The following is a 25197-nucleotide window of genomic DNA, read 5'->3' as shown; positions in this document are numbered from 1 at the left end:
AGCCACCCAAAAAAACCCTCACCAAAATATACACAAGAAAACAATCTTAGCACCGCTGAAAACTCTGTAACAAATTCAATTAAATGAAATTAAAAAGCAGAGATAGGGAGTAGGACAGAGGGAAACATCAAAATAAAGTGTGAAAAGCAACGGGGCTCAGAGCAGGGATTGAAAGAGGCAAAATAGAAATGGGATTTACAATGTCATGGGGTGTGGGTCAGCAGAAACACTCAGAGATGAGAGGGCAGGGGAGGGGAAGCACATGTTATTAGAGGTGCAGGTGGGGCAGAAAAAAGCTGCTCTGGCCACAGCTGGACAGGTCAGATCTGGACAGGACAGTGATGGCCAGCCCAGAGCAGTGACACAGCTCTGCTGGGGTCTGCCAGCACATGGAAGTGCTCAAACACAGACTGAATTTAACGGAATTACTGGAGAATTCATCAGGGATGATGGCTGGAGACCTCTCTCTCACTCAAGGTCTGCTGCCCTGGCACAGTGCTGGGATAGGCTGTGGGAGCCTTGGACAGGTCCTTGTGCTGAAAGTGAAGTCACTGCCTGGTTCTCCCAGTTCTCCTGTCGCTGGTGCCAGCTGCAGAGCCCTTTAACTGATGGGCACCTGCAGGACTGTTAAAGGGAATCCACCCCAAGATGGTGCTTGTCTTCCACACAAAACCCATCTCAAGTCAGTAATACTAAAACTCTCCAAATACATTTATTTATCACCGATGAAAATACTGTACAATGGCCCAAGAAAGGGGTGGGGAAATGCAAGGCATTAAGTCTGGCTTTCATCAATGTCCTTGTCAGGATCCATGGCTGCAGCTTCGCTCTCCTGCTGCTGTTTCTTCCAGAGCTTTGCCATAGCCAGGAGTTTGAGGTTGGGCTGATTGGCAGTGTCTTCTGGGAAAATGTAATCATAGTACTCCTCCCATCCAGCATCAGACTAGAGAGAAAAATACCACAAAGTGAGTTTAATTTGCATGTTAACACTGGCTATTAGGAGGCGCTTCTAACAAGAAAGAGAAATTAGAGTGTCACTATAGGACACAAAAAACCTGTTCTCAAGGTGAAAAAAGGGAAGTTTAATTTCTGACTCCAACATTTATAGATTTCCAAAAGTGACAGTGGATTGCAGGGTGAAAGTGCCACCTCTCCAATGACACTGGACAAACCAACAGTCCATCGAATTTCTCCTCTTCTATAAAACAATGCAAAATGAGAGGAATAGGGGATTTGTCTTTACAAACAAGCCGTGGGTTTGCTGGTAGATAAAACCAGCACTGGGAGAGAAAAGAAACAATGGGAAGGATTCCACTGATTGATGGATGGAAAAAGATATTTGATTTTACAAATAAACTTTAGGTTTGCTGATAAACGAAGTAAGACACTGAAAGATGAAAGAAACAATGGGGAAGAAAAACCCCTAAATTCCATAAGAATTAAAAATTAAAAGGGAGGGTTGTACATTAGAGAGAGATCTTTGGGATCAGGCATTGCAGGAAGTCTGTACCTCTCAAGTGCCTCAGCCAATGGGGAAAGAGAGAAGGGAAATGTGGCTGGGAAATTGGGATAAAAAGGAGGCTGCGTCCTCCAGAAATTGGAGAGATCCCAGGGGAATGCCCCATGGCCTCTCCCTTTATTTGAATAAAGCCAGAAAGGACTCCTCTGTCTCCTTTTTGGACATAAACCTCTGATGTTTGTGGATTAATTTTCCTCACAGAAACAATAAGTTCTTTACAGAAAGTTCGTGAGAAAGTTTGTTACAAGAATGTAAACATCAGAAGGCATAGAAAATCCTAAAAAGTCAGGGTGATATCAGAGAAATAACAAAAAATTAAAGCCCATGTTTGCACACGGGCACAAAGCCACCGAGGGCTCGCAGCCCCTACTGCCATCATTTTTCCTTACCCCATCTTCGGCCTGCAGCTTCCTCCTCTTCTTTATTTTCTCAGGCATCAGTTTATCTATCCTCTCCCTGGTGGCATCAGTGCCAAACTCCTCCTCGAAGCCCCTCCAGGACTCGAGCAGCATGACCCTCTCCTCCTTCTCCTCGCAGCTGCGCATGGCCTTGTTGGCCTCCTCGTAGACCTGCCGGCAGCGCTGCAGCCGCTCGCCCTGCCCCGCCGACAGCTCGAACTGCGCCAGGCTGATCCACACCTGCGGGCACAGCACACGCAAGCACAGCTCCAGCCTCTGCTCTGCGCCACCAGGCACAGGGCACAGGCCAAACACAACAAAGCAGCAGTAAAAAATAGAAGAGAAAAGCAAAGATCAATGCCAGCAGGTGCCCAGAAAATAATTTTTTTCACGCAAGATTCGCCCCACTTCAGCAGGACTCTGTGATGGTGTTCACAGGGGTCCGAGGATGAGGGAAGATTCAGGGATTTGACTCCATGTTTCAGAAGGCTTGATTTATTATTTTATGATATATATTATATTAAAACGATACTAAAAGAATAGAAGAAAGGATTTCATCAGAAGGCCAGCTAAGAATAGAAAAAGAAGGAATGATAACAAAGGTTTGTGTCTCAGACAGAAAGTCCAAGCCAGCTGACTGTGATTGGCCATTAATGAGAAACAACCAACATGGGCCAATCACAGATGCACCTGTTGCATTCCACAGCAGCAGATAACCGTTGGTTACAGTTTGTTCTTGAGGCCTCTCAGCTTCTCAGGAGGAAAAATCCTAAGGAAAGGATTTTTCATAAAAGATGTCTGTGACAGGACACAGCATCCATGTAAGGCATGTGTGTGGACACCATGGGACAGAGAGAGAGAAACAGCAAGAGTTTCTCACAGGGGCTTGTGAGAACTTTTAGGGAGTTGTAAGGATGTGGTAACTTGTTAAGTATGAACAATCTGCAGGTAGTGTTTTTCTACTTTGTTTTTCTGTTCTCCTCAAGGATGGTGTATGAGGAAGGTGTTTTTGTTAGTTTGCCAATCAAACAGAATCTGAATCTATCATATCACTCTATAAAACCATGTAGTTCTCTTGAATAAAGCCTTCTCTTCCTCTCTCTACAATACTGCCTCTCACCTGTTCCTGTGTCATTCTCAGCACAAGAGTGACACATGTGGATCAATTTCTTGTGGCTGTTTCAAGACACGAGAAATCTGTGTGAATTTTGTCAATGACAGCACCAAGCGACACTGGAAAATCACAGTTTTCCTTGTAAGGTTTTAGCAACCAAAGCTGCTCAGCGAAGAGGGCTGCTTGGAAAAGCTTCTTTCGCCTGAGATAGGCCTGTTGTTGTATGGAATTCAGGAATTTCCCTCCCCCCTTTAGAGCCTGAACCTGGGCTGATGTGAGCCCAGGCAGCTCAGGCTTTCCCTGTCCTGGGTGCCCATACACACCTTGACGTGCTGCGTGCGCTGCAGCAACCGCCGGTAAAGGTTCCTGGTCTTCTCATACTCCTCTTGCTCAATCTCAAAGTCAATGTAGGATTTCCAAAGCACCTGCAACAGAGAAGCCTCTTATCATGTCCATTCCTTAGCACACTGGCAGGGGAAAAGAACAGATAAAGGTAAAATTTCCCTGAGAAAATGTCACCGTCGTATTTTCTGAAAAATCCCTTCACCAGGGTTTCTTCTCCTGGGAAGCTGAGAAGTCTCAGGGAAAAAAAATGAAAACAATAATTATCTCATTGCTTCTGCTGTGTTTTGCTGCTTTGGAATGTGGTTTGGACATTGTTTACCAACTGGTCATTATTTCATTGGTTTCATGGGAATTGTTTTAACTTAATGACCAACGATGTCCAGGCTGTGTCAGACTCTGGAGAGAGAGTCACAAGATTCATTATTATCTTTTAGCCTTCTCTAAGTATCCTTTCTCTATTCTTTAGTATAATTTAGTATAGCATTTTATAGTAGAATATAATAATAAATGAGCCTTCTAAGTACATGGAGTCAGATTCAATCATTCCTTCCCAATGATGGGGAACTCTGAAAATACCACAAGAAAAGGTTAGGGATCAGATAGTTTGGCAGCACAGGCTGGGATTAGGGCTGAGCAGCACCAAACCTGGTGCCCTTTAACCACTCACTTTCACTTCATGTTTCATCTGGTGGATTATTGACATTGAGAGGAATAGGGGATTTGTCTTTACAAACAAGCTGTGGGTCTGCTGGTAGGTAAAATTAGCATTGGGAGATGAAAGAAACAATGGGAAGGATTCCACTGATTGATGGATGGAAAAAGATATTTGCTTTTATAAATAAACTTTAGGTTTGCTGATAAATGAAATTAGACATTGAAAGATGAAAGAAACAATGGGGAAGAAAAACCCCTAAATTCCATAAGAATTAAAAATTAAAAGGGAGAGTTATACATTAGAGGGAAATCTTTGGGATCAGGCATATCGGGAAGCCTGAACTTCTCAATGGGGAAAGAGAGAAGAGAAATGTGGCCAGGAAATTGGGATAAAAAGGGAGGCTGTGTCCTCCAAAAATTTGAAATCCCAGGGGAATGCCCCATCTTTACTCAAATAAAGTAAAAGGACTCCTCTGTCTCCTTTTTTGGACATAAAGCTCTGGTGTTTGTGGATTAATTTTCTTAACAACACGTTCATCAGCCACACTGTGCAATAAATACCTTAACTGAATCCTTCCCTGCTCACCTCGGGCATGTCCAGCCTGGGCTGGCCAATAGCCAGCTCATAGATGGCCCTGGCACGGTCAATGTCCCCAAGGATGGTCTCCAGCTCAGCAAACTTAATCCAGGACGTGCAGTTTTCTGGTGCAAACTCCAGGAATTTTTCATACAATTTTCGGCAACGGTCAAATTCACGCAGCTGTAACTCCAGCTCAATGTAGCCCTTAAACAGTTTGTTTTTTGGGCATTTTCCTATGGATGTCCCCTGTTGTGCATTAAAAAAAAAACAACCAAAAATGAAAACTCTCCGTGATCTTGCAGGAAAATAAAACCCCCACTTGATTTTTTAAGTGTTTGAACTACAACTTGCTTTTCTGCACAGTACCAGCCTGCCAGGTAAGCAGTTCCCAAGCATCTCATAAAACAAGTGACACCAAACAAACTGTGGCCCCACACTGTTCCTCCTGGCACAGAGAATGGCTGGACAGGTGGAGAATAATGTCTTTACAAAGTACTTTCTTTCTGATGCACCTCAGTCTCTGAAGAAAACTGTCTATCCTGAGCCAAGCTGGGAGAGGCAATTCTGGATTCCCAGTCTGGGAAACTCTTAAAACAAGACTTAAGAATGGGCTATACCTGAGACAGGCTATAGTGAACTTGGCCTTGGAGTCACTTCTATAGAGAATGTGGCTTCTGCTCCCTCAAGCCAATGTGAGGTAATTTGAGAGGAATTCCCTCACCACAATTCTCCTGCACAATGTTCCTACATGTTTAGTACCTTGGAATTTATGAAAAATGGAGGAAACCATCAGTTTGGGATTATCACTTTGGTCACTGTTATGGGCCTCCAGCTCTGCAGATGTCACTGGTATTTCAGAATGTGCTCAGTTCTTCTCCATGTGCCCTCCATCACTGTTTGGGTGGAAACCCCATCAGATTGCTCTTGAAAGTCAAACCACCCCAACTGCTACCAGCACTGGCTTTCTCTCAAAATGTCTGATGCTATCCCTGAGCTTACTAAGAATATCTGAACCGAAAGGAAAGGAAGTTTTTCATTTCAAAAGATGCCATTTCTTGCTGCCCCATCACACCCTGCTGTCCCCTCGTGCTGACATTCAGAGTGAACCTGCTCAGCAGCTCCTGAGCCTGCCTGAAATCCCTGTGATTGCTTCTGTCAGCAGCTCGGACTGGCACACAGTTTGGCAGGTCCTAATTTCCTAGAAGCAAACCTCCCATTCATCTACAACGCTTTTTAAAACCCTATTGTTAGAGCAAGTATCACTGCAAGCCTTCAGCAGCAGCTAAGAACTTGTAAGAGCACTGAGCTGATGTGGGTGCTCTGCATTCAGAGCAGCATTTTGTCGTTTCTGCCCGGGGCTAATTCATCAGAACAAGCTACATTTCTTTTTAAATCATACATGACAGTAAATGCTGGCCCCTGCAGACTTCTTGGATGCTTTATTTTAAGTGGATTAAATCAGCAACTTAAAAAGGACAATTTAAGATCTTTTAATGCTGTTCCTGTGTTACTATTAGTGAAGTCAATTATGGCTCTGACAAAAGCTTACCAAAGCCCTTCTGGCAAGGGGGAGGTTCTTCTGTCGAATTTCAAACTGTGCATATAGCAGCCACATTTTAGCAAATGTAAACTGGAAGAAAAAGAACAAAGTGCTATTTAGGCTGGAAAGTCAGTATGTAATACTGTACATGTTGCTTAAAAAAATAAGCATTCTTTCTATACAAGACATGACTGTTACTGCAGGTAACTCAGTTGAGGTAATCTCATTTGATCTCAGTGTTTTCCTGCTGAAAGATTTAGGGTTCATTATCTACTTCTGTGACAGGACAATATACTGGGGTGAAAGCAAAAATGGCCAGGACAGATGTCTTTCAAACCACAGAAAATAGTTTTTAAACCAATCATCAAAGGGCAAGACATAAGCTATTGCTAAATCAATTATTAGCCAATCAGCTCTTAATAACTAGAGATTAATCTGACACTCAGATGACACAATAAATAACAAACTAGAAAAAGAACACGAACATGGATTTTCTGACATTCCAAGTCAATGCAGTTGTAAAGGTTTGGCCACAGGGATATTTTAGAGTTCACAAGCAAAAAAATCCCCACAAAGCCCCAATCCATCAGCCTTGAAGACCGATTGTAATGGGGAAGACAGACCTGAAAGCTGTTTTGTCAAACGCAGGTGCCTCAGGGGTGATGACCATGGAGGCCCCACTGGAAAACCATTTTGGAAGGTGGATGTTTTGAGAAACTGGAAGGGATAATTGAAGTTTTAAGCAAAGTCTTCATGAACCCACAATCCAGCCCTTTGGAGCTGCTTACATTCCTGAATATAAGGGGGGGAAGAGAACTAAAGGATCTTATCTAGGGCATTTTACCCCAAAACTCAAGCCAGACTGACGGAGGAACCATACCTTCTTGTGGGGCAGGAGCTCAAGGCATGCCTGGTACACCTGTCTGGTTCTCTCTGCATCCTGTAAGAACAGGCAGCATGTGAAACACTTTGTTAATGCTGAGATCATGCTGAATTTGAATCTTGCAGTGACTGCAAAACTGCAGAACAGTATCTCAGTCAAGCTGGTTAGAATCAGCAATGCTTATCTACTTAGTTTGCACAATTCAAAGGTGGTAGCTTCTGAATCAACAAGACTCACCTTTTCAAAACAAGGTTCAGTGCTAGGAAGCTGGCAATAAAACAAGGAGTGTCCCAGTTGTGGGAGGAAAAATATGTCTTTTCCTTTAACAGACACTGAACAGTGTTTCATACTCAGAGCAGCTCTAATGTTCCAATAAATACTTGTACAGCCTCTAAGGTCACAATAGCAACAATGTGGCTGCCTCACAAACAGCTTTTGTTAACTATAAAACTAGTTCACAAGTTCAGGTAACAGTCTGCCATGGGCAGTTCAGCCAAGGCCACCAGAAATCCCCACTCCTGCTTTTGTTATCAGTGTGTTTCTGAATGAATTGGGGTAAAACAAGTTTGTTTTTTCCCCTCTGTGATAGATGAGTGATGCAATGATTGACTCTCACAATTAATGGACAAATATCATTTATATAGGTTAAGAAAATTTTATAGGTTAAGAAAAGTTTATAGGTTATAGTTATGTTGTACCCCCTCGTGTGGTTATCAAGGGACAGCTGGAGCTGGAACATCTGGGAGGGCTGGCTTGTCACTATGGTGACATCTGACCCCCAATCAGGATTTGAGGAAGAGATCTCCACCACTGGACAGCGAAGAAGGGGTTGATGGACAGAACTTTGGGAGGGGTTAAAGGCTTAAAAAGGAAAAACTTCCATTGTGTGGGTGAGCACATGGCAGGGAAAATCTTTAGCTCCCAGCACTGTAACCTTTCTTCTTTATTCAGTCTTCTGTTGTATTTTTGATAAGGTTTAATGAACCTTCCTAAACTATGAAAAGCGAGTAGCTATTTCTCACACCTCCCTTATGGCAGGAGAGAAAACTGGAAGAGGAAAAATCCTCTGTATTTAAACAGTAAATCCTGTACCATGCTACACAAAACTAGTAACACTGACAATACTTAGCTCTTGATTTACCTATTAAAATACCAGCAGCTATTTCCTATAAGGAAAGGGAAACCCCAAATTGTCACTACTTGCCTTTGCCTCCAGCTCCTCATAGAGTGCATAGTTAATCCAGAGGTAGATGTACCTCTTCCAGTGGCGTTTCTCCTGGATGGGGGGCACGTTGGCAATGGCTCTCTCGTACACCTCCCGCACGGTCTCGGCGTCCGTGTCGCTCTCCACCAGCCGCAGGTAATCGAACCACGCGTCGTAGTTGTGGGGGTTTGCCTTCCAGAGACAGGGGACAGGGGCAACAGCAAACAAACTGCAGTCACTACAACAAACAGAGCCTCATCCTTTACTTAGATAAGTAAACTCCCCTTTAAATTTCCCCTTTAAAACAGATCACTGGAATATTAACGAAAACTGTCAGTCTTGGGGATGCTGATGGTGGAGCTTTTGGGTTATAAGTGACTTTGCTTTAAATTTTATGATGCCCTCAGCATTGTCTCAATGAAGGCAATCCAAGTGTGAGAAGGGATGAGGAGTGATGAAATGCTTTTGGGTTATAAGTGACCTTGCTTTAAATTTTGTTTTATTTTGCCCTCAGCATTGTCTCAATGAAGGCAATCCAAGTAAAGTGTGAGAAGGGAGGAGGAGTGTGGACTGAACAGCAGGCAGGTGTGTTAAAAATAGGTTAGAAACTCTTGTAAAATAGTTGATAATTGTTAAGCATGTACTGTTAGTTTGGTAATTGTAAAAGGGTAGTTATAAGAATTATGATACTCAACATACTGTATTACACCTAAGTAAAGTGCACCCCTTCCCAAGCAAAAGGAGCCAGCCTGGACGGAACTGTAATGGGCCAATCAAGTGCCTAAAACCTTCATGCAAATGAAGGATCCAAAAAGAAACCAATCCACAGGGACAGAAAACAGGATAAAAAGGGCCATCTGACCCAGGCAAGCAGTGCTGCTCCACCTGGAAGCTCGGGACATGGTTGCTGAAGCAGCCCCAGCGCTGGCGCCACAGCATCCTTGATGGGAATGCTCCTGCTCTGCCTGCAAGCCCCTTTGCTTTAGGCCTTTCTTTTTATTATAATAAATGCTGAAATCATTTTAGCACTAGGAGTTTGTTCCCATTTTTAACAGGTGTGGCACAGGTGTTTTCTCACAAAAAGGTATTTATGCACTGATGAGGTGTCCTGAAATGGATATTCCCTAACTTAAGTAGTAACTACAAGCTAAACTGCATTATCCTTAAGGGTACCAAGCCTTGAGTTCAATCCAAAACCCTCACCTGCACAATCTAGATTAGAAAGCAGAAACAAAAAAAACAGTGAATGCAGATACCATTCTCTTCCCCAGGGATGGAATTTTGGCTCTAAAATGAACATTCCCTTGGTGTTTTTTGGACCGATTTTCAAGGGTAACTTGAAACTCATCAGCCTTGATATCACAAAATACTCGTGTCCCTTAAGCACCAGCTGGATGTACAGTGAACCTGGAGGGTACCTGTCCCACATACCTTCACCTCCTCCTCATACTGGAATCTCCTCTTGCTGACAATAATGTCCTCAATTCCTCTCCTGTCTCCAAACTTCTTCTCAAAGATGGTGTAATTCTTGAAGAGATTCTGGGCATCCTGCTTTGGAATTCTATCCAAGGCATACTTGTAGATGACTCTCACTCTTTCAAACTGAAAATATTAAATATAATTAGAAAAATATTTACAAAGCAATTTCTGTCCTCCCTGACAGTTTTTCAACAAACTTTTGGGAATATTTAATAGAATACAGAACTGTGGGTCATCCTAAGGTAAGCAATTGTTTTAGAACAGGACTAACACAGATCTCTCTGCTGAGTAAACTTTGAGGGGGAAAAAATAAACCTGAAAATGCCAGGACCCATCATCTCTTATTCATTTACAGGTTTAGCATATTTAAACCAATTTAAGAGGTTGTGGTTTGGGGTTCACAGAATGTCTTCAATTTCGTAACAGCCTGGGAACCTTAGAGACTGTGAAAAACATCTGGACCAATCCAGTTTTCTATCATGCAGGCCCAAAACCTCTCAGAACTTCTCCAGTCTGAGGATACAGGTTTGAGCAAATGCTCTTGGTCTTGGGCTTGGCAGATCCCCCTTAGAGTACATTTTACTGATGTCACCAAAGGCAACCAGAGGTGAGCAAAAAACTGTCCCCCTAACTCAGACTGCAGTCACAAGGTGCTGGGAACCGCAAGTATTGCAGTGAAGGTTGAATGCCTTTGATACTCAAGGAGAAACACTGGCACGACTCAGATGAAGACCTTACCTCTTTCTGGTTCTCCTCAAACTTGGCAAAGGCCACGTACAAGTGCTCATCCATGTGCTCCTCCCCGAAGAACTCCACTGCCCTCTCGTACACCTTCCTGGCGTGGGCAAAGTAGCTGTGCTTCTCCTCGAAGCGCGCATACTTGATCCAGTTCTTCACCTCGGGGTGAACCAGGACAAGTACAGCTCTTGTTAAGGAAACAGCTCTCTGCCTGAGTGGCACATCCCCTGCTGGGCTCTTCCCAGGGACATCTCCCAGCATGGCACACACGTGGGAAGAAGCTGGGAAGAAGACACTGATAGGTATAAGCATGCAAAAGGTTTTGTGCCTTACTTAAAAAGGGATAAGGGTCAGTGTGACGGTGTTCACAAGGATCTCAGGTTGAGGGAAGAGATGAGGGTCTGACTCCATGTTTCAGAAGGCTTGATTTATTATTTTATGATATGTACTACAATAAAACTATACTAAAAGAATAGAAGAAAAGGTTTCATCAGAAGGCTAGCTAAGAATAGAATAGCAAAGAATGAATAACAAAGGTTTGACTCTCTGTCCGAGCCAGCTGGGCTGTGATTTGCCATTAATTAGGAACATCTAACATGGGCCAATCCCAGATGCACCTGTTGCATTCCACAGCAACAAATAATCAATGTTTACATTTTGTTCCTGAGGCCTCTCAGCTTTTCAGGAGGAAAAATTCTAAGGAAAGGATTTTTCATAAAAGATGTCTGCAACAGGTCAGGGAAAATCTGAGGAGAAACCCAAAACAAAGGATGGCTACAAAAGCTGGGTGCATGAGCAGTGCAGTTGAACAGACACTGTTATGGCAGGACCCACAGCCACTGCACTGCATCTGGAGGCTTTCCCTAAACATGCTTTTAACACCTCCTGCTGGCTCATTCTCAGCACACCACAGGGAAAAGGAGTACAGCAAGGTTGCCAGACACGGAATACTTGGAAAGGAAATAAAGAATGGAGATCTAAACCCAGTCAGGAGTCACAAGGCTCTGGAAAGGATATATCTCTCATAAATGCTTCGTGCTCTGTCCACCTCCTTGTATCTGAGCTCGAAGTTGATGTAGGAATGCCAGGCTTGCTCCTCTGGCTGCCACTCCATCCACCGTTCAAAGACCTGGCGTGAGCCAGCGACGTTCCCCAGCATCTCCTCCATGTACGTGTACTTGTACCTGGGCAAAGCAGATGGAGTTTCTGCAATCACATGGTGAGCACCTCCCTTCAGGGATTTCTGGAGTGCATCCCTGAGCTCCCCTCACCCCAGAAATGCCTGTAAGCACAGCAGTGACTGGCAGCACCCAGGCACACCAACATCCTTCTCTCCCAAGGTTCCTGACACTTATAAAGTACAAAACCTTTCCAAAAGCTTCAACCTTCCTCCATTTTTTTCCAGACTAGCCTAAAGACGTGGAGAAGCAGGATAATCTGCATAACCCCAGGGGGTTTTTTGGGGCTAGAAGGGGATCTCAGTGCTCAGCCACAGTACCAGAACTGGTTCACCCTGGGCAGGGTGGTGATGGCCCGGTCCCAGATGTTCCTGGCGTGGTTGACCTGGCGGTTCTTCATCTCCATCTCGGCATATTTGAGCCAGAGGGTGACGTTTCTGTAGTCCACATCCAGGGCACGCTCGTAAATGGAACGGGCTCTGGAAAACACAAGCACAGGGCAGGTAAAATGTGCCTCCCAGGCTTTGGTGTGGGTCTAAAAAGGTTTGTAAGAGATGCCTGCAGCTGCAGCGTCGTTACCTCTGGATTTCCTTCAGGCTTTCCTCCCATTGTGCGTACTTTATCCAGTTACTGATAACAGTCCTGTTCTTTCTGATGTTATCTTCAAAAGTCTGAGGAGAAAGTTACATCTGTAAGTCAGAAATCCTTCTGCAGACCCCATTCACGTAAAAAATGGCTTATGGGGTATTATAATATATATAAAATGCTTCCTTTGCTTAGGCATTTTCAAAGCAAAAAGCCAAGTAAAACCATGGATGAATCTGCACAAGCAAAGCAATTATTTCAAAATAAGATCCATAACTCAGCATTACTGTAATGTTATTTACTTTGTTCATGTTTTTATAGTGGCTGGCCAGATACTGCTGGTAATGAAGAAAACACCTATTAATTGTGTAAGTAATTACCCTTTCAGTGTTCTCAACATAGGCACGGGGGAGATGTAGCTTGCTACCAGATTTTGTCAAGCAACACATCTCTAAAGTGCAGGCTCTGCTAAAGAGTAGCATGAAAGAGGGGTTTTAAAGAATTGGTGTCTACCTGGAAAGTCTACAAGGAATAGGAACTACATCTTGTTTAAGTTAAAAACAATAGAACTGTAGTGCTTTATGTGAGTGTCGAGATTAAACCAGTTTGTTTGTTTTTCTACCGTACCTTCCTCTTCCGGAGTTTATAGTCATTTAGCTCTTCAACATCTGTGATCTTCTGCTGCGGAGGCGGTGGGAGAAGCTCGAGTTCCCTCTCCTTTGCCTCTCTCAGAAGCTGCTCCGCTGTGATCTGAACTTCGGCGGGTGCTTTGTTTTTCACCTGCAAGGCAAATACAAGCGGGGCTCGGCTCACGTTTCCCAACGCAGCACCGAGACCATCAACTTCTTCCGGCGCCTCGCTACGCGCGGTGCCCGCCGCGAACGGGACCGGAGCCCGCCGGAACGCGAAGGCCCGGTGCGAGTGGGGATTGAGGGGGATCGAGGGGTCCCGGGGGGGGGTCCCCGCCGCCCACCTTGGCCACTTTGGGGATGCGCTGCTTCCCAGCCGCCGTGGACGCCATCTTGCCGCCGCTGTGCGCGCAGGCCCCGCCCCGGCGCCCCTGACCTCACGCAGCACCGCCCATGCGTCGTTGCCGCGGTAACGGCGACGCGTCCCCGGGCGGCGGCGGCGGCTGCGGCGGCGGGACTGTGCGTTCCGTCCGTAGGGCCGCCTGTTCGGCCTGTCTCGTCCGTGGGCTCGTCTGTTCCATCTGTCCCGGTCTTTCCTGTCCTTGGGACGCTCTGCGGCCGCTTCGCTCCGCGCCGGGCACAGGGCAGGTGAGTTCCCGGCGCTCCGCGGGGCGCCCCCTGGCGGCTCGGCGGTGTGGGTCTGTCCGCGTGCGGGGGCGTGGCCCGCCTGCCTGAGGGGGTCACTCGCGCCCGGGGGTCCGTGAGGCCGCCTCGGGGTCTGTCCATGAACAGCCCCGGTGTCCAGCCCGGGTGTCCAGCCCCCGGTATCCAGCCCCGGTGCCCAGGCCCCCGCCCAACACCGCGGTACCGCCCCCGGTCTGGCCCCGCCCCATGCTACCGGGGGTGCCCCTTAAGAGCCGCCCGTCCGCAGCCTTCTGTAGCTCCTTAGAGCCTTCCTGAGGTATGTGTGTGTTCGGTGCATTTTGGGCTACAAACTCTAAAAAAACCCGCTTGGAATCTTATTTGTGTTTCAAAAGTGTTTGTGTGAGGAGGTGGGAAGGAGCTGCTCTGAGTTCGGGAGGGGACCGCCCTTCTCTGCTCCTTCTGCTGGCCGTCTCTGGGATCCTGCTCAGCGGGATGAGTGCGGGAGCTGCTCTAGGAACAGCGCATTTCCTTACGAGAAGGGTACATTTTTACTGTGAAAAGGCTGGTTTTGCTGTCTGCGGGAGCGTTTAGAGGAGCTGGTGGAGATGTGGGTGTATTTTTGGGGTTTTTTTTGCGTGAAGTTAAATAATTGACTGTGAAAATGTGGCAAGCGGTTTTCCTCAGTTGAAGTCATCTTAGTGCGCTAAACATCAGCCGGTGAATGGCCCTGTAAAGTTCGTGTTAGTTTTCATTTGTTAAATTGATGCGTGTTTGCAGGGAATGTGTCGCTTCAGGTTAATTTCAGGACCGGCGCTGGAATGTCCTGTTTGTCTGTGAAAGATGTAGGAGTGCATGTGACTCTATCTGTGTTTAAAAGGTGCGAAAATCTGCATTACTTTTGGTTTTTCGTTTTAGTTGGGAATTGCGGTGCCTAATAACTGAGCGTCCCTTTTGCATTTGGAGTCACCGTTGGAAGCGGCTGTTGCGTTTGGCAGAGCGCTGAGATTGCTCTGCTGATATAGGTGAGTTGGTTTAGGCTTTTTTTTTTTTTTCTAGTTAGTGCTGCTATATTTTGTGCATCTATTTAAGAAATTGCGGGGGGCCTTTGTTTGGTTGCTTTATTTCACGCGCCTGATTGCTGGCTGCAGTGCTGAGCAGAGACACGCAGCTGAAGGGTGTTAGACCCGAGGGCATGGTCACAGGTGCTTTGAGGATCTACTGCCCCGTGTGTTCTAAAGTTTCTGGAGGGATCAACAAATCAGCTGTGCCTGGCGCATTTTGTCAATCAGGAACCACAAAAATAAACCCACTTTTTTAAAAACTTCTTAACCTTTTTTTTTCTGCATAGGAGAGCAGTAGAACTTTGACTAGCCACAGAACTTTGAGGTCCTTCAGAAATTTAAGCCCTGCTGTTGACCTCAAAATAAATTCAAGGAGCGGTTTTGGACAAAATACATTTAACTCACCTGAAGGTGCTGTTTAATCGGGAGGCTGTGTCCCTGATTGTTTGCAGCTGAGCCTCCTGACTGCCCACAGCTGAGCCTCCCACTGAAGGGCTTTGAGTTTGAAGTTCTTGGTGATGAGCTGGTTGGCATGCAAATGAATAAACAGGAAAGCAGTTGTAGCCTATTAAAAGAATTAATTTCCTCTGTAGGATCCAGACCATAGGAGTGATTGCCTGCTGCATTTCAGGTGTGCACTGGATGGGCAGTGCATATCTCTGTGGAAGCGTGCAGGAACCAGGCACCAAATCCAGAGAAGCTGCCCCAATTTAGAGTTGTTATGGAAACCCCCCTGAAGTGACTGTGTCAGGCAGGGGGTGGCAGTGGGATGGCTGGAGCCAGCAGTGTTTTCCTTGGCTCTCAGGGCAGCCGGTGGGATGGCCACAGTAACCTCCTCAAGTGGAAATACAGAAGTGGTCACTGTCAGAAGGACGGAGTCACGGGATGTCCCAGCCATTATCAGCCTCTTCAGCCCTGTCACAGAAGACGTCTTTGGAAGGATGGATGTCACTTATCTCTTGTAAGTAATGGTGTTTTGGGTTGTCACCTTTTGGGAAATTATGCTTAAAACGGCAGAAAACATTCTGAGCCTTGACATGGCGTGATATAATGACTTTTTGTGCTGTTTCTAAAAATGGTAAGAAAATCTACCTTAATGTCTGTCCACGTACATGACTGTGCAAACCTGGGTCTCTGCCATGGTGGACAAGGTTTAATTCTGTATTAGCTTCCTTTTGTAAAAGCTCAGAAGAAATGCTATTAGAAAAAAAATATCAGCAGGCAGGCTGTGTGACAGACAGGTACTGGTGAGTCACTCAGGTTTTTCCCCCCTTAATAGTAAAAATCCCAGATAACAGCTGTTTGGGGGAAAAAAGAGATGTGTGAAGAAACATACAAATGGAAGGGAATGTTTAAGTCTTGCATCTCAAATTTACTAATATGATTGAGGATTTGAAAATCCACCTGAATTTTACAGTGTTAGAACACAAATATGTGGAACTGAAGCAACAATTCCAAGTTAGCATGTGGATGATGAAGTTTTATTGAGGCCTGATCTTGGGAACCCTCTTGAACATGGCTAATTTTGCTGTTCCAGCAGGCTGAATTCACAGTCAGTTACTTTTCTATGTGGAGTTTCTTCAACTTGTCCATAATTAAATTGTTTTCATAGAGAATTATCAAATCTTGCTTTGACACTCTGCAATGAGAAGAATGAGGTTATAGCCCATGCTGCCTTTCTGGACTATCCAAATTGGAATATCACTGATCAGGCTGAATGGGAACCATTCCTGCATGAAAACTACCCTAACAATAAATGCACTGTAAGTAAATTGTGTGATTTTAGTTGAGTTTTCATTTAAGGCTCAGGTATAGCAAATACACGTGGGTGTCTACAACCTGTTTCCAGTAGATTTGAGGCATTCAGGATACAGAAGGTGATGGAGTCCTAGTCAAACCCTTGTGCTGACAAGGGGAGCCTTAGTTCTGTGGTGGATTTTGTTCAGTGCTGGTGGGGAGACTGCTGCTTGTGACTTTCTGGTAGGATCTACAGACTAGAAACAGGCCCTTATGAGTTTAGCACTCACATGCTCCCCCATCACCAAGTCCAGCTGGGAACTAGATTGTGGGATTGTTGAGAAAATACAGAAAACGTTAAACCCCAAGCACCCTGAGGTATGCAGCACGTGCTATAATAAAGTGTTTGCAGTGTTGCAGTTATCTCTGGGCATTTTGTTCATCAGTTACCTGGAGCATTCTATTTTCCTGGAATGGAGTTTATTTGCTAAAGTAGGTGTAGAAGATCTAGTGTTTTATGCTTCTGCATTGGCAGAAGCTCTGAATGTTTTCTGGGGTATAACTTGATGAGATGTTGTTGGTAAGCTGTAGGTTAAATCCATGCAGGTGTGCTTTTCAAAACTGAGGTCATCTGAACATAGGAATTCTGTGAAGTACAGTTGACCTGTCTTTTTCCTAGAGTACAGAAATTATTTCAGGGTCTGAAGTGGGAGTTGACTTCTGCAGAAAGGAATAAGTGAAGATGCTGTACTGGATTGTCTGGTTACCAGCACTATTCAGAAACAGTTACAGTCCACATCTGGCTTACTTGGTGTCCTCTCAGACCACAACAGTAATATATTTTTTTATTTCTTCCCTTTGCTTCTAAAAAAAACAAACAAACTACCTGATGTTTAGGGATGTCTTTAGATGTTTGTTACAATAGCTTGTTGTCCTGATGCTGGTCCATGTACTGCAGCTTCTATTGAAATCATTGTTGCTCTTAAATTGCTGAAGTTTGTTGGTACCTCTAGTTATGGTATTTTATTTGAACATTATACTATTCAGAAGATCCCAAGTTTTCCATTTAAAGTATTTTTATCTACAGGCAGACCTTCCCTGACCCAGCACTTGTAATTAATATGCTAGAGAGCAGCTGATTTAATAGCCCTTGCCATTCCAGGACAGGGGTTTTCCATGTTTACTGGAAGTGCACAAGATAAAGGTCTGTTAGTCTGCCTTGTTTCTGCCTGGTATATGTGTGTCTAATAATGTCATCTTAAAATATGTGATGTTTCTCACTACCTTTAAAAAAATCACTTTAGGATTATGAGAAGCAGGTGAGCTTTTGGTTTGAGGATTTTTTTTAACCCTAAAAGAATGTCAGACATGTGTTGAATGTTTAATGTGGTTGAATGTAGTTAGTCAAGAATTAATACTGTTCAATATGAAATGTACAGTGTATATTGCAGTCAAACAATAATAAACTGAGTAGAAAGAAAAAATGTTGCAGAAGCACAAAATCATATAAAGCACTTTAATCACATAACTTTACCCACACATGCTTTGAAGTCACTTTTGTCTGTTTTGCTGCTCCTTGAGTGCAGATCACGTATGTTGGAAATGTATATGTGTACTAATACTTGGGCTGATGGACTAAACATGGGCTGCATGGTGTGTAGACTTTCACTCCTTATTTTGCAGCCTTTGAACACGCTCTTTGTGCATCTTTTTGTGGCAAAGGAAGGTTATGCAGCTGGATGTTCCCAAGAAATTGTTAGGTGAGTTCCTGTGTAGCCTTGGGTGGTGAGGCACATGCCCTCTCCTGCTGTCAAGTCAAGCAGTCACATCCATATGCCCCATCAGAGATTTGCCAGCAGAGGCCTGATATCTTAAATATTTCACCACTGGGAAACTGCTATAAAAAAGGAGGATGTTTGAAATCTAAAGATTGGGAAATTTGAAAGAAATAAGGCAGGAAAAGCCAGTCAAAATTACCCAGATAAATTTCAAGTGATGTTGTTTGTCAGAAATGTTTTAATTGTTGATCCATGTGGACTTATGAAGGAAGGTTGGAGACACTGGAGGGAAAAAAAAAGTATATATTAAAAAAGCTAGCTGCTGTCTGTCATTGAGTGTAATAATGAAAGACTGAATATGTTTATTTGTCCAGGAAAGCTTTCATCTTACTACCAGAACTGCAGTTTATACTTCTCTTTATACCAGCTGAGAAGAGGTTAGGTAAGAGCTTAAACCTGTTTTATTCTTGAAGTGAGAGCAATTGCAAACCTAATTAATATGCACTGAGAGCTTCTTGTGGTGTTCTTTTTTTAGTACTGAGGAGAGTTATCAGTTTCTAGACATGTGAAAAACATAGTCTAAAAGTATCTTCTTGTGAAGATCCCATGTGCAAGAGATTCCATGCTCACTCCAGCAGCCATTCAGCAGTCTGTCCTGTCCCTGCAATCTTTAAATTTGCCAGAAACAGCACATCAGAAAGGAGTAAAGATCTCAAAAATCAACACCTGCGAGTTTTGTCAAGATGTCTGGTTGAACACAGCCAAGAGACTTGAAATGGGGCACTTTCTCTTACTTAGCCAAGCCAGTGTAGATTGGAAGAGGACACTTTGGTGAGACTCAGAGGGGCTTCTGGAGACATAGAACGAAACTTGGATTATTTCCTCTAGAACAGAGGTACAAAAGTAGAGAATACATGTTAATCAGCAGACAGCACCAGATATGGAATTTTGGTCCTGAATTCCAACTAATAAACCAAGCATGCACTTAATTGAGCTGACAAGGGAGCTAGAACTTTTCTGATGTGCTGGCTCTAGAGGTGTTGGTTCCTAGTCACACTAAAAGACTGTAATGGTGTGTCAACTACAGAAACCAGGGCTTGAAGTAAGGGTTTTGTCAAATCCACCCAGGCAACCAACATCAGCTTTCCTTCAGCATTGAGTGCTGACAGAGGTTCTCCAGAGGCATAGAGAATTGGCTGTATTCTTCTTATAGGGATTGTTTTCTACCAATTTCTGATTGCTTTGAAGCTTATTCAGGTTTGGAATAATTAGATAACTTTGGTGATGATTGTCACACATTTATGCTGCTGTCATTTCAGCCTCATTGCCTAACTTACAAGACTTGGAGCATTTTACTATCTGTGGTTTAAGTTTGAAACTCCATTTTCCTCAGACAGTTTGCTGCTAATTTAAAGCTTGCATAATGAAGTTTCTCTGTTGCCCTGACAGGTTTTAGCCACTCAGAGCTGGACCTGGGGGATGTCTTTGAAAGGCTCGTGCCTGCTCCAGGCTCACACGTGGAGAGACGTTTCACCTTGCTGGCATGCCCGAGGCATCGGTGTCACCCACAGCTGTACGTGCGCCAAGCAAGGTAGCACAGCTCCTTGATCCTGCTTCCCTGAGCACATCTGGCTGGGGGAAACTGAAGCATTTTCCTTGTTTGGTTAGCAGCATCAGTAGCTTAGCTTGGCTGCTCTAAAACAATCCTCTCAAGCATTGTTTTAACCAAAGGTACGTGTGCTTATAGTGATTGGATAGAACTGCTGTCAATATGCTTTTGCTTTGTGTGATTGGTCAAAAAACTTACTTTATAAGTTGTAACATTAAGTACTTTGTCTGCTGCCTGGGATGTGAGCTGACAGCATCCTCCCATTGTCATAACCATGTAATGATACTGATGCTGGAAAATAAAACAGCTCAAGGCACGTTCCCAGCAGTCCCATCCTGTTTGTGATTTGTACATAGCCCCCATCTGGTGATAGTTTTCTACAATAACCAATCTAGGTAGTTCTAGGATTATGCTGGTTTTGTTCTATTTCATCATAAGATGCTAGTGCATCTTCAAATGCTAGTTAGCTATGTAGGAAGACTATTTTTTTGTTAGCGATGTTTATTCTGTGATCTGCTGGCTGAATTAGACTGCTGTTGCCACTCTTGGTTTTTCCTGCCATGTGTGTTCTGCCTGTGCTAGTGTTGCATCCAGGACATGAGAAATGCCAAGTTTTTGACCCAGGGGCCTGGAGATTTTCCTGTTGTTGCTGTGGAGATGCTTCCTTGTAGGGTGGTTGAAATAGAACATGCATCCATCAAATTTTGGGTTACTTCTTGTCCTCTTCACTGTGGGAAGACTGCTGGTAGGGTAATGTTTTATGAAGCAGTAGTTCGATTTAACTCTGATTTATTCTGGAGTTTTTGCAGGTAGTAAATATAAGTGTTGCTTTGTGGCTAGGTAACAGAGATGATTAAATGAGCATTTGTGATGCCTACAGTGGAGACTGAAGTTTAGGGAGCAGTGTATTCCTTGGAGACACAGACATGGTGTGGATGTGGGGGGGGTCTGTACTGACCAGCACCTGCAGATGGTGATGCTGCGTTGAGTGTGGTGTCTGATTGGTAAAGCCATGCCATTTATTTATCATTTATTTATGGGCTGATTTGTGCTGCCAGCTTGGACTGCGTTCTGACAGGAGCCTGTCTCTGAGAGGTGTTTTGTTGTATATATTGAATTTTACCACATGGGTCTGAAGCAAATCTTCAGCTTGTGCTCTTCCTGTTGCTTGACTTTTGAGCATTTTAAGAAAAAGGCCTGAGGCCTGATCTTTGCCACTTCACGTCCTCCTCCTGTGCTCTGGATATTTCAATATGCTAAAAATCTCTCTCATACTAACTAGATGTACAATTCCTAGGCTTTTTGACTGTTTTTTTTGAGTTCTCACCTATAACTAAATGAATGGACTTTTATCTAGAGAAGGCATTAATAGGTCAGTTAATGCCTGAAGATTAAAAGTCTTTCCATATATCTTGGTTCTGACTATCATGTTTGTCTTTTTTTTCAGTTTAAGCTAATTTTTTTTTGTGGTCACTGGATATTGTCAATTGAAATGTTCTTTTGCGTGGCTGGAAATGTCACTTAGGCCATAGCAATATTCCTGATAAGAGGTGCCATCTTATCTGGGATTTTGGTAGTTTGTTATAAAAAGTAAAAATAGCTTTGGTATTAATAGAAAATTAACTGGGAAACCGGTTTTCCTCTGAAATTACACAGTGGTGATACAAAATTCATACTCCAGTGTTGCCCATCAGTGGATAACAGGTAAGGCTAATTTCCATTTGCAGAAGGAGCTCTGCCTTTCCCTTCTCTCTGCATTCACCCTGTGCTTCACTGGCATCCATAGTAACAGTCAGTGGGAGCCCTTAGAGACTCCTCCTCTGTGGATGTTGTCTGCAGCCACCTGCCTAGCAACATGTTCTGGGGCAGTGAGAGGAGATTAGCCTAATCTCTGTCCCCTCTTCCCCTGCTCACAGAGGGGGAAAAGCAGCTGTAAACTGATACTTTGTTTAAGCATCAATTTCGAACTTATTCTCTGTCTGGCCTCTATAATGGGAGACATTGCAGCGTCAGAATGCAGCCCACTAAACTTTGATGTTTAAGGTTCTTGCTGGTGTCTTGTCCAGATCCTGCCATTCTTGGGTTTGTGCCCTGTAGGCATGAGTCAGATTTGCAACTCTGTGCTTGCACTCGCAGTAGAGGAATTTTGTGGCATTTTTATATTGGAAAGCTTACTGGGGTTTGGAGAGTTTCTTTACTTCGTTAAATATTGTGGTACTGGTGGAAGATACTAAAAGCAGAATAAGCAAGTTAAAATGGTTGTGTTCCTACAGAGTAGTGTCCAGGGAGTTGAATGGGTTTGTGCAGAGTCCCATTGACTGTCACAGGGTCAGTCTCCAGGAATTGCCATCTGCACCTTTGTGTGTGATCTTATCCTGTGTCCCACAGAGCAGAATGACATAGGGCACTCAAAACACCTGGCACAGTGTTCCATTTGGAGGGGGTGTGTGTCTGTTATGGACTCCATGAAGTAAGAGGGTTCAATTAGGATACAGTCTCATCCTGCTACCCCTCTTTGTTTGTTTTTTTGAGGTTTGAGAGTTTATTAACAGATTTGTTGAACTAATTAACTGTGCTGAGGTGGTGATGTTCTGATAATAGAAAACCTCACTGCAGATTTTCCCTTGGGATACTTCCTGTGAAGGAGATGAGGGGTAACCACTTTGGTTTGAGGGATAAGGAATGAGTTACTGTAAATTTTTATGGAGTTTTTATTGTTGCTGGAGCTTCATTTTAGTTGAGGGGAAAAAAAAAGGCGGGAACAAGGTCAGAATCCAAGAGGTCCCTAGCCTTGGTGATAAAGGTGGCCTTATCCAGAGGTCACATCCATTCTGGTGTGCAGGAGCAGCAAAAGCATCCAGAGACCCCCTGACCACCTCTCCTGTGCTGGAGTCAGGCAGTGCTTAGGAACACAGTGTTTGATACAATGAGAAACAGAAGCTCTTTTGCCTATCTGTGTTTTCTTTAAGGCTCCTTCCAAATCCAGACACACAAAAAGAGTAGCACTGAGAATCTGTTTATTGTTTCTGGGTTCCTGCCTGTGTGGAGCAATGATCTCCAACTTACAGGTATCACATAGAGGCATGGGGGACCCACTGGGACCCTGGAACACAGCAGAAGTTTTCCTCAAAACCTCGGGAAGCTCTTCAAGTTCCTGGTTCTCCCTGGCACAGCACGTTTGTGCATCCCAGACAAGCGAGGGAAGCGCCGCGGGCCGGTCCCGGTTCCCGTGCAGCAAGAGGAGGAGGTTTGCGCGTCCTAAGGAAGCCAAGGAGCCGCTGCCCGTGCCTGGCGGGGCCGCCGGGTGGCGGCAGAGACCGCGCGGGGCTCCCACAGCCCCGGTGTCGCCTCCCGGGGCAGGAGCCGGGTGTTCCTGGCGTGTCGGTGTGATAGCCGAGGTAGCCGCCTGCTCCCGGCCCAGAGCAGGGAGGGTTTCCCCTGTAGTTCGTTGCAGTTGTTCCTTCTGGCAGCCCAACGCAGGCGAAGTTTCCTCTCTGCTGCTTTTGGCTGCACCACTCAATTCTGGCATTTTTCCGAGAGATAAATACAAGTGGCTTCATGTTATTGATAGCAGTTGAGTGCTAAAGGTGGTTTGCCACCCACCTTTGTGCCATAGTCTCAGCATGGGTGACTCAGGAATTCTGTTCTGATAAAAGTGCTGGTTTTTCTTATTCAGAGTTACATTGACCCTGGCTATAAATAGCAGTCTAGTGGGAAAGAGTCTCTGTTGCCTGTTTATATAAAAATCCATGTAGGTTGGGACCTGTATGAGTGCTCTACTACAGTTGTAGGAGAGTGAGGCTGGAAAATCTTGAGCTGGGATTCCTGTATATTTTCTTAGGGCAAGAGAAGCATCTCCACTGAGCAGTGCAGATTTTGGTGGGTTCTGCTGGCTGTTGGGTGTGATTGTCTCTGGTGCTGAGACTCTCACTTTAGTGTGCACTGGGAATGTGTCCTAGGTGAAGTGATTTGTAGGTGCAGGCTTTGGAACAAGTATTTGTAGTATTTTTCCATATGTTAATGGATTAGAACAGAAGTACCAGGGCCTATTAATGGCAGAGCCATAAGACATTACCTGATCTCTTTTTTGTAGGATGGAAGATTATGACGATCTCATGCTAATCTGGACACGTCAAAGTGATACTCTGAAGGAAACCTATGGTGAATATCTCCTTGTTGATCTCATAGAACGTGAAGGTGAAGAAAATCAGGCAGCTGTTTGTGAGGTTAGTCTGCCATGACCTCTGATTTTGTCTGATCACAGCCTTAGTGATGTCCTGTGTGACAGCTCACTCTAGCTCAGGGGATAAAAACAGCAGCCCACCTGTGAAAAGTAGAATTCATGCTCTGTACCCACACAGTGAGTGCCCTTCTCAATGTAGTTTGTATCTGTCCTCAGGAGTGATGTTTCCAGTTCAGAAATGAAGCAGCAATTTCCAGTAATTTTCAAGTTATTTGGACAGATTGTCTTGATGAAGCCATGTTGTCATTTTAGACATTTGCATTATAGCTGACCTGTTTTCATTCCCAGTGAAAGCTAATATTGCATGTGAAAATGAGTAGCCAGTAATCCTTTCACAGTTTTAAGTCCTGTAGATAATTTTTCTTTCTCTTGGCTCAAATAAATTTTTGCTAACATGTAGACAAACCCAGGAATTAATTTAAATAAGAAAGGAGTGGTAATAGTTCTCCTGCTGAAAATTCCTGTTAAGATTTTCACGTGTTGGTAATTGTGCATGGTAGTGCAAGTTGATAGGCAATATAACCTCCTTAATTCCTGAAATCTGCTTTTTGTGGCAAATGGTTTTATAAAATTGCAACATGTAATCACTGCCATTGGGAGCCAAATGGGAAACAATGCACCATTAGTGTAATGGCACATTGCAGAGGGCTGTTGCTATAAATAAGACATTCCAGTGGCATGTTCAGAGCTCAATGTGAGACCACCAAAAGGTGTTCCAAGCCCCAGTTTATCCCAGCTGCCACTGCCACGGTGGGCTGGGAAAGCACCTCCACGCAAACCATGATGGATGCCAGCTTCCCCTGTGGAGAAGGAAGCTGGCAGCCTCTTTTTGCACATATGGTAGATGGTTTGGTTAATCAGCCTCTGCTGAGCCTTGGGCCTGAAATTACACAGCAGCCAGGCAACTGTGGCACCCCGGCTTTGTTGGTTACGCAAACAAACAATCACTTGTTGTTTGAGGGCAGAAAAATTAAACGTCACACTTTTTCAAGTCTTTATTGGTGTGCTGATAGCTTGATAAAACAGCTGTACAAATCCAGCATTTGAGTTTTCATTAGGTTTATAAAGGCTTTCATTATGTGTATTGAGGAGGAACAAAAATGTGTTTTGATAATGTGTTTCACCAGAAAATTGATACACTACTAAAAATTTGAGCGCTTCCTTCTTCTAGACTTGTCCCAGTTAAAGCCAGAAGCTCTCCAGCATGCCAGTTCTCCCTGGTCCCAGTGTGTGTCATGCTGAGGGCTGCAGCTTGCTAAGAACTCCAGCAGCAATCAG

At 44.4% G+C, this 25197-nt stretch overlaps 2 protein-coding genes across 2 annotated transcripts in view; one reads left to right on the top strand and one right to left on the bottom strand.

Moving 5' to 3' along the window:
* Nucleotides 1-690: 690 nt before the first annotated feature.
* On the bottom strand, nt 691-13282 carry CRNKL1 (crooked neck pre-mRNA splicing factor 1). Its single transcript, XM_066546112.1, has 14 exons — nt 13191-13282; nt 12845-12997; nt 12212-12303; nt 11953-12111; nt 11472-11638; nt 10455-10633; nt 9669-9839; nt 8238-8429; nt 7031-7090; nt 6160-6240; nt 4617-4856; nt 3355-3456; nt 1909-2157; nt 691-943 (listed from the first exon to the last, which is right to left on the bottom strand). The coding sequence occupies exons 1-14, from the start codon at nt 13236-13238 to the stop codon at nt 776-778; spliced, it is 2061 nt and encodes a 686-aa protein (XP_066402209.1). The 5' UTR covers nt 13239-13282; the 3' UTR covers nt 691-775.
* A 166-nt stretch (nt 13283-13448) lies between these two features.
* Nucleotides 13449-25197, top strand: part of CFAP61 (cilia and flagella associated protein 61) — a 99906-nt gene continuing 88157 nt past the window's right edge. Inside the window, exons 1-8 of the mRNA XM_066546109.1 lie at nt 13449-13494; nt 14407-14513; nt 15358-15513; nt 16165-16315; nt 17973-18049; nt 18442-18509; nt 19517-19658; nt 23770-23902. Of these exons, the coding sequence (XP_066402206.1) occupies nt 15371-15513; nt 16165-16315; nt 17973-18049; nt 18442-18509; nt 19517-19658; nt 23770-23902 (714 nt within the window). The 5' untranslated portion in view covers nt 13449-13494; nt 14407-14513; nt 15358-15370. The remainder of the gene's footprint in view (nt 13495-14406; nt 14514-15357; nt 15514-16164; nt 16316-17972; nt 18050-18441; nt 18510-19516; nt 19659-23769; nt 23903-25197) is intronic.

Source organism: Molothrus aeneus, chromosome 3, assembly GCF_037042795.1.
Source record: "Molothrus aeneus isolate 106 chromosome 3, BPBGC_Maene_1.0, whole genome shotgun sequence".
NCBI lineage: Eukaryota > Metazoa > Chordata > Aves > Passeriformes > Icteridae > Molothrus > Molothrus aeneus.
Note: the sequence above shows the minus strand (reverse complement) of the source record. Positions and strands in the feature narration are given on the sequence as shown.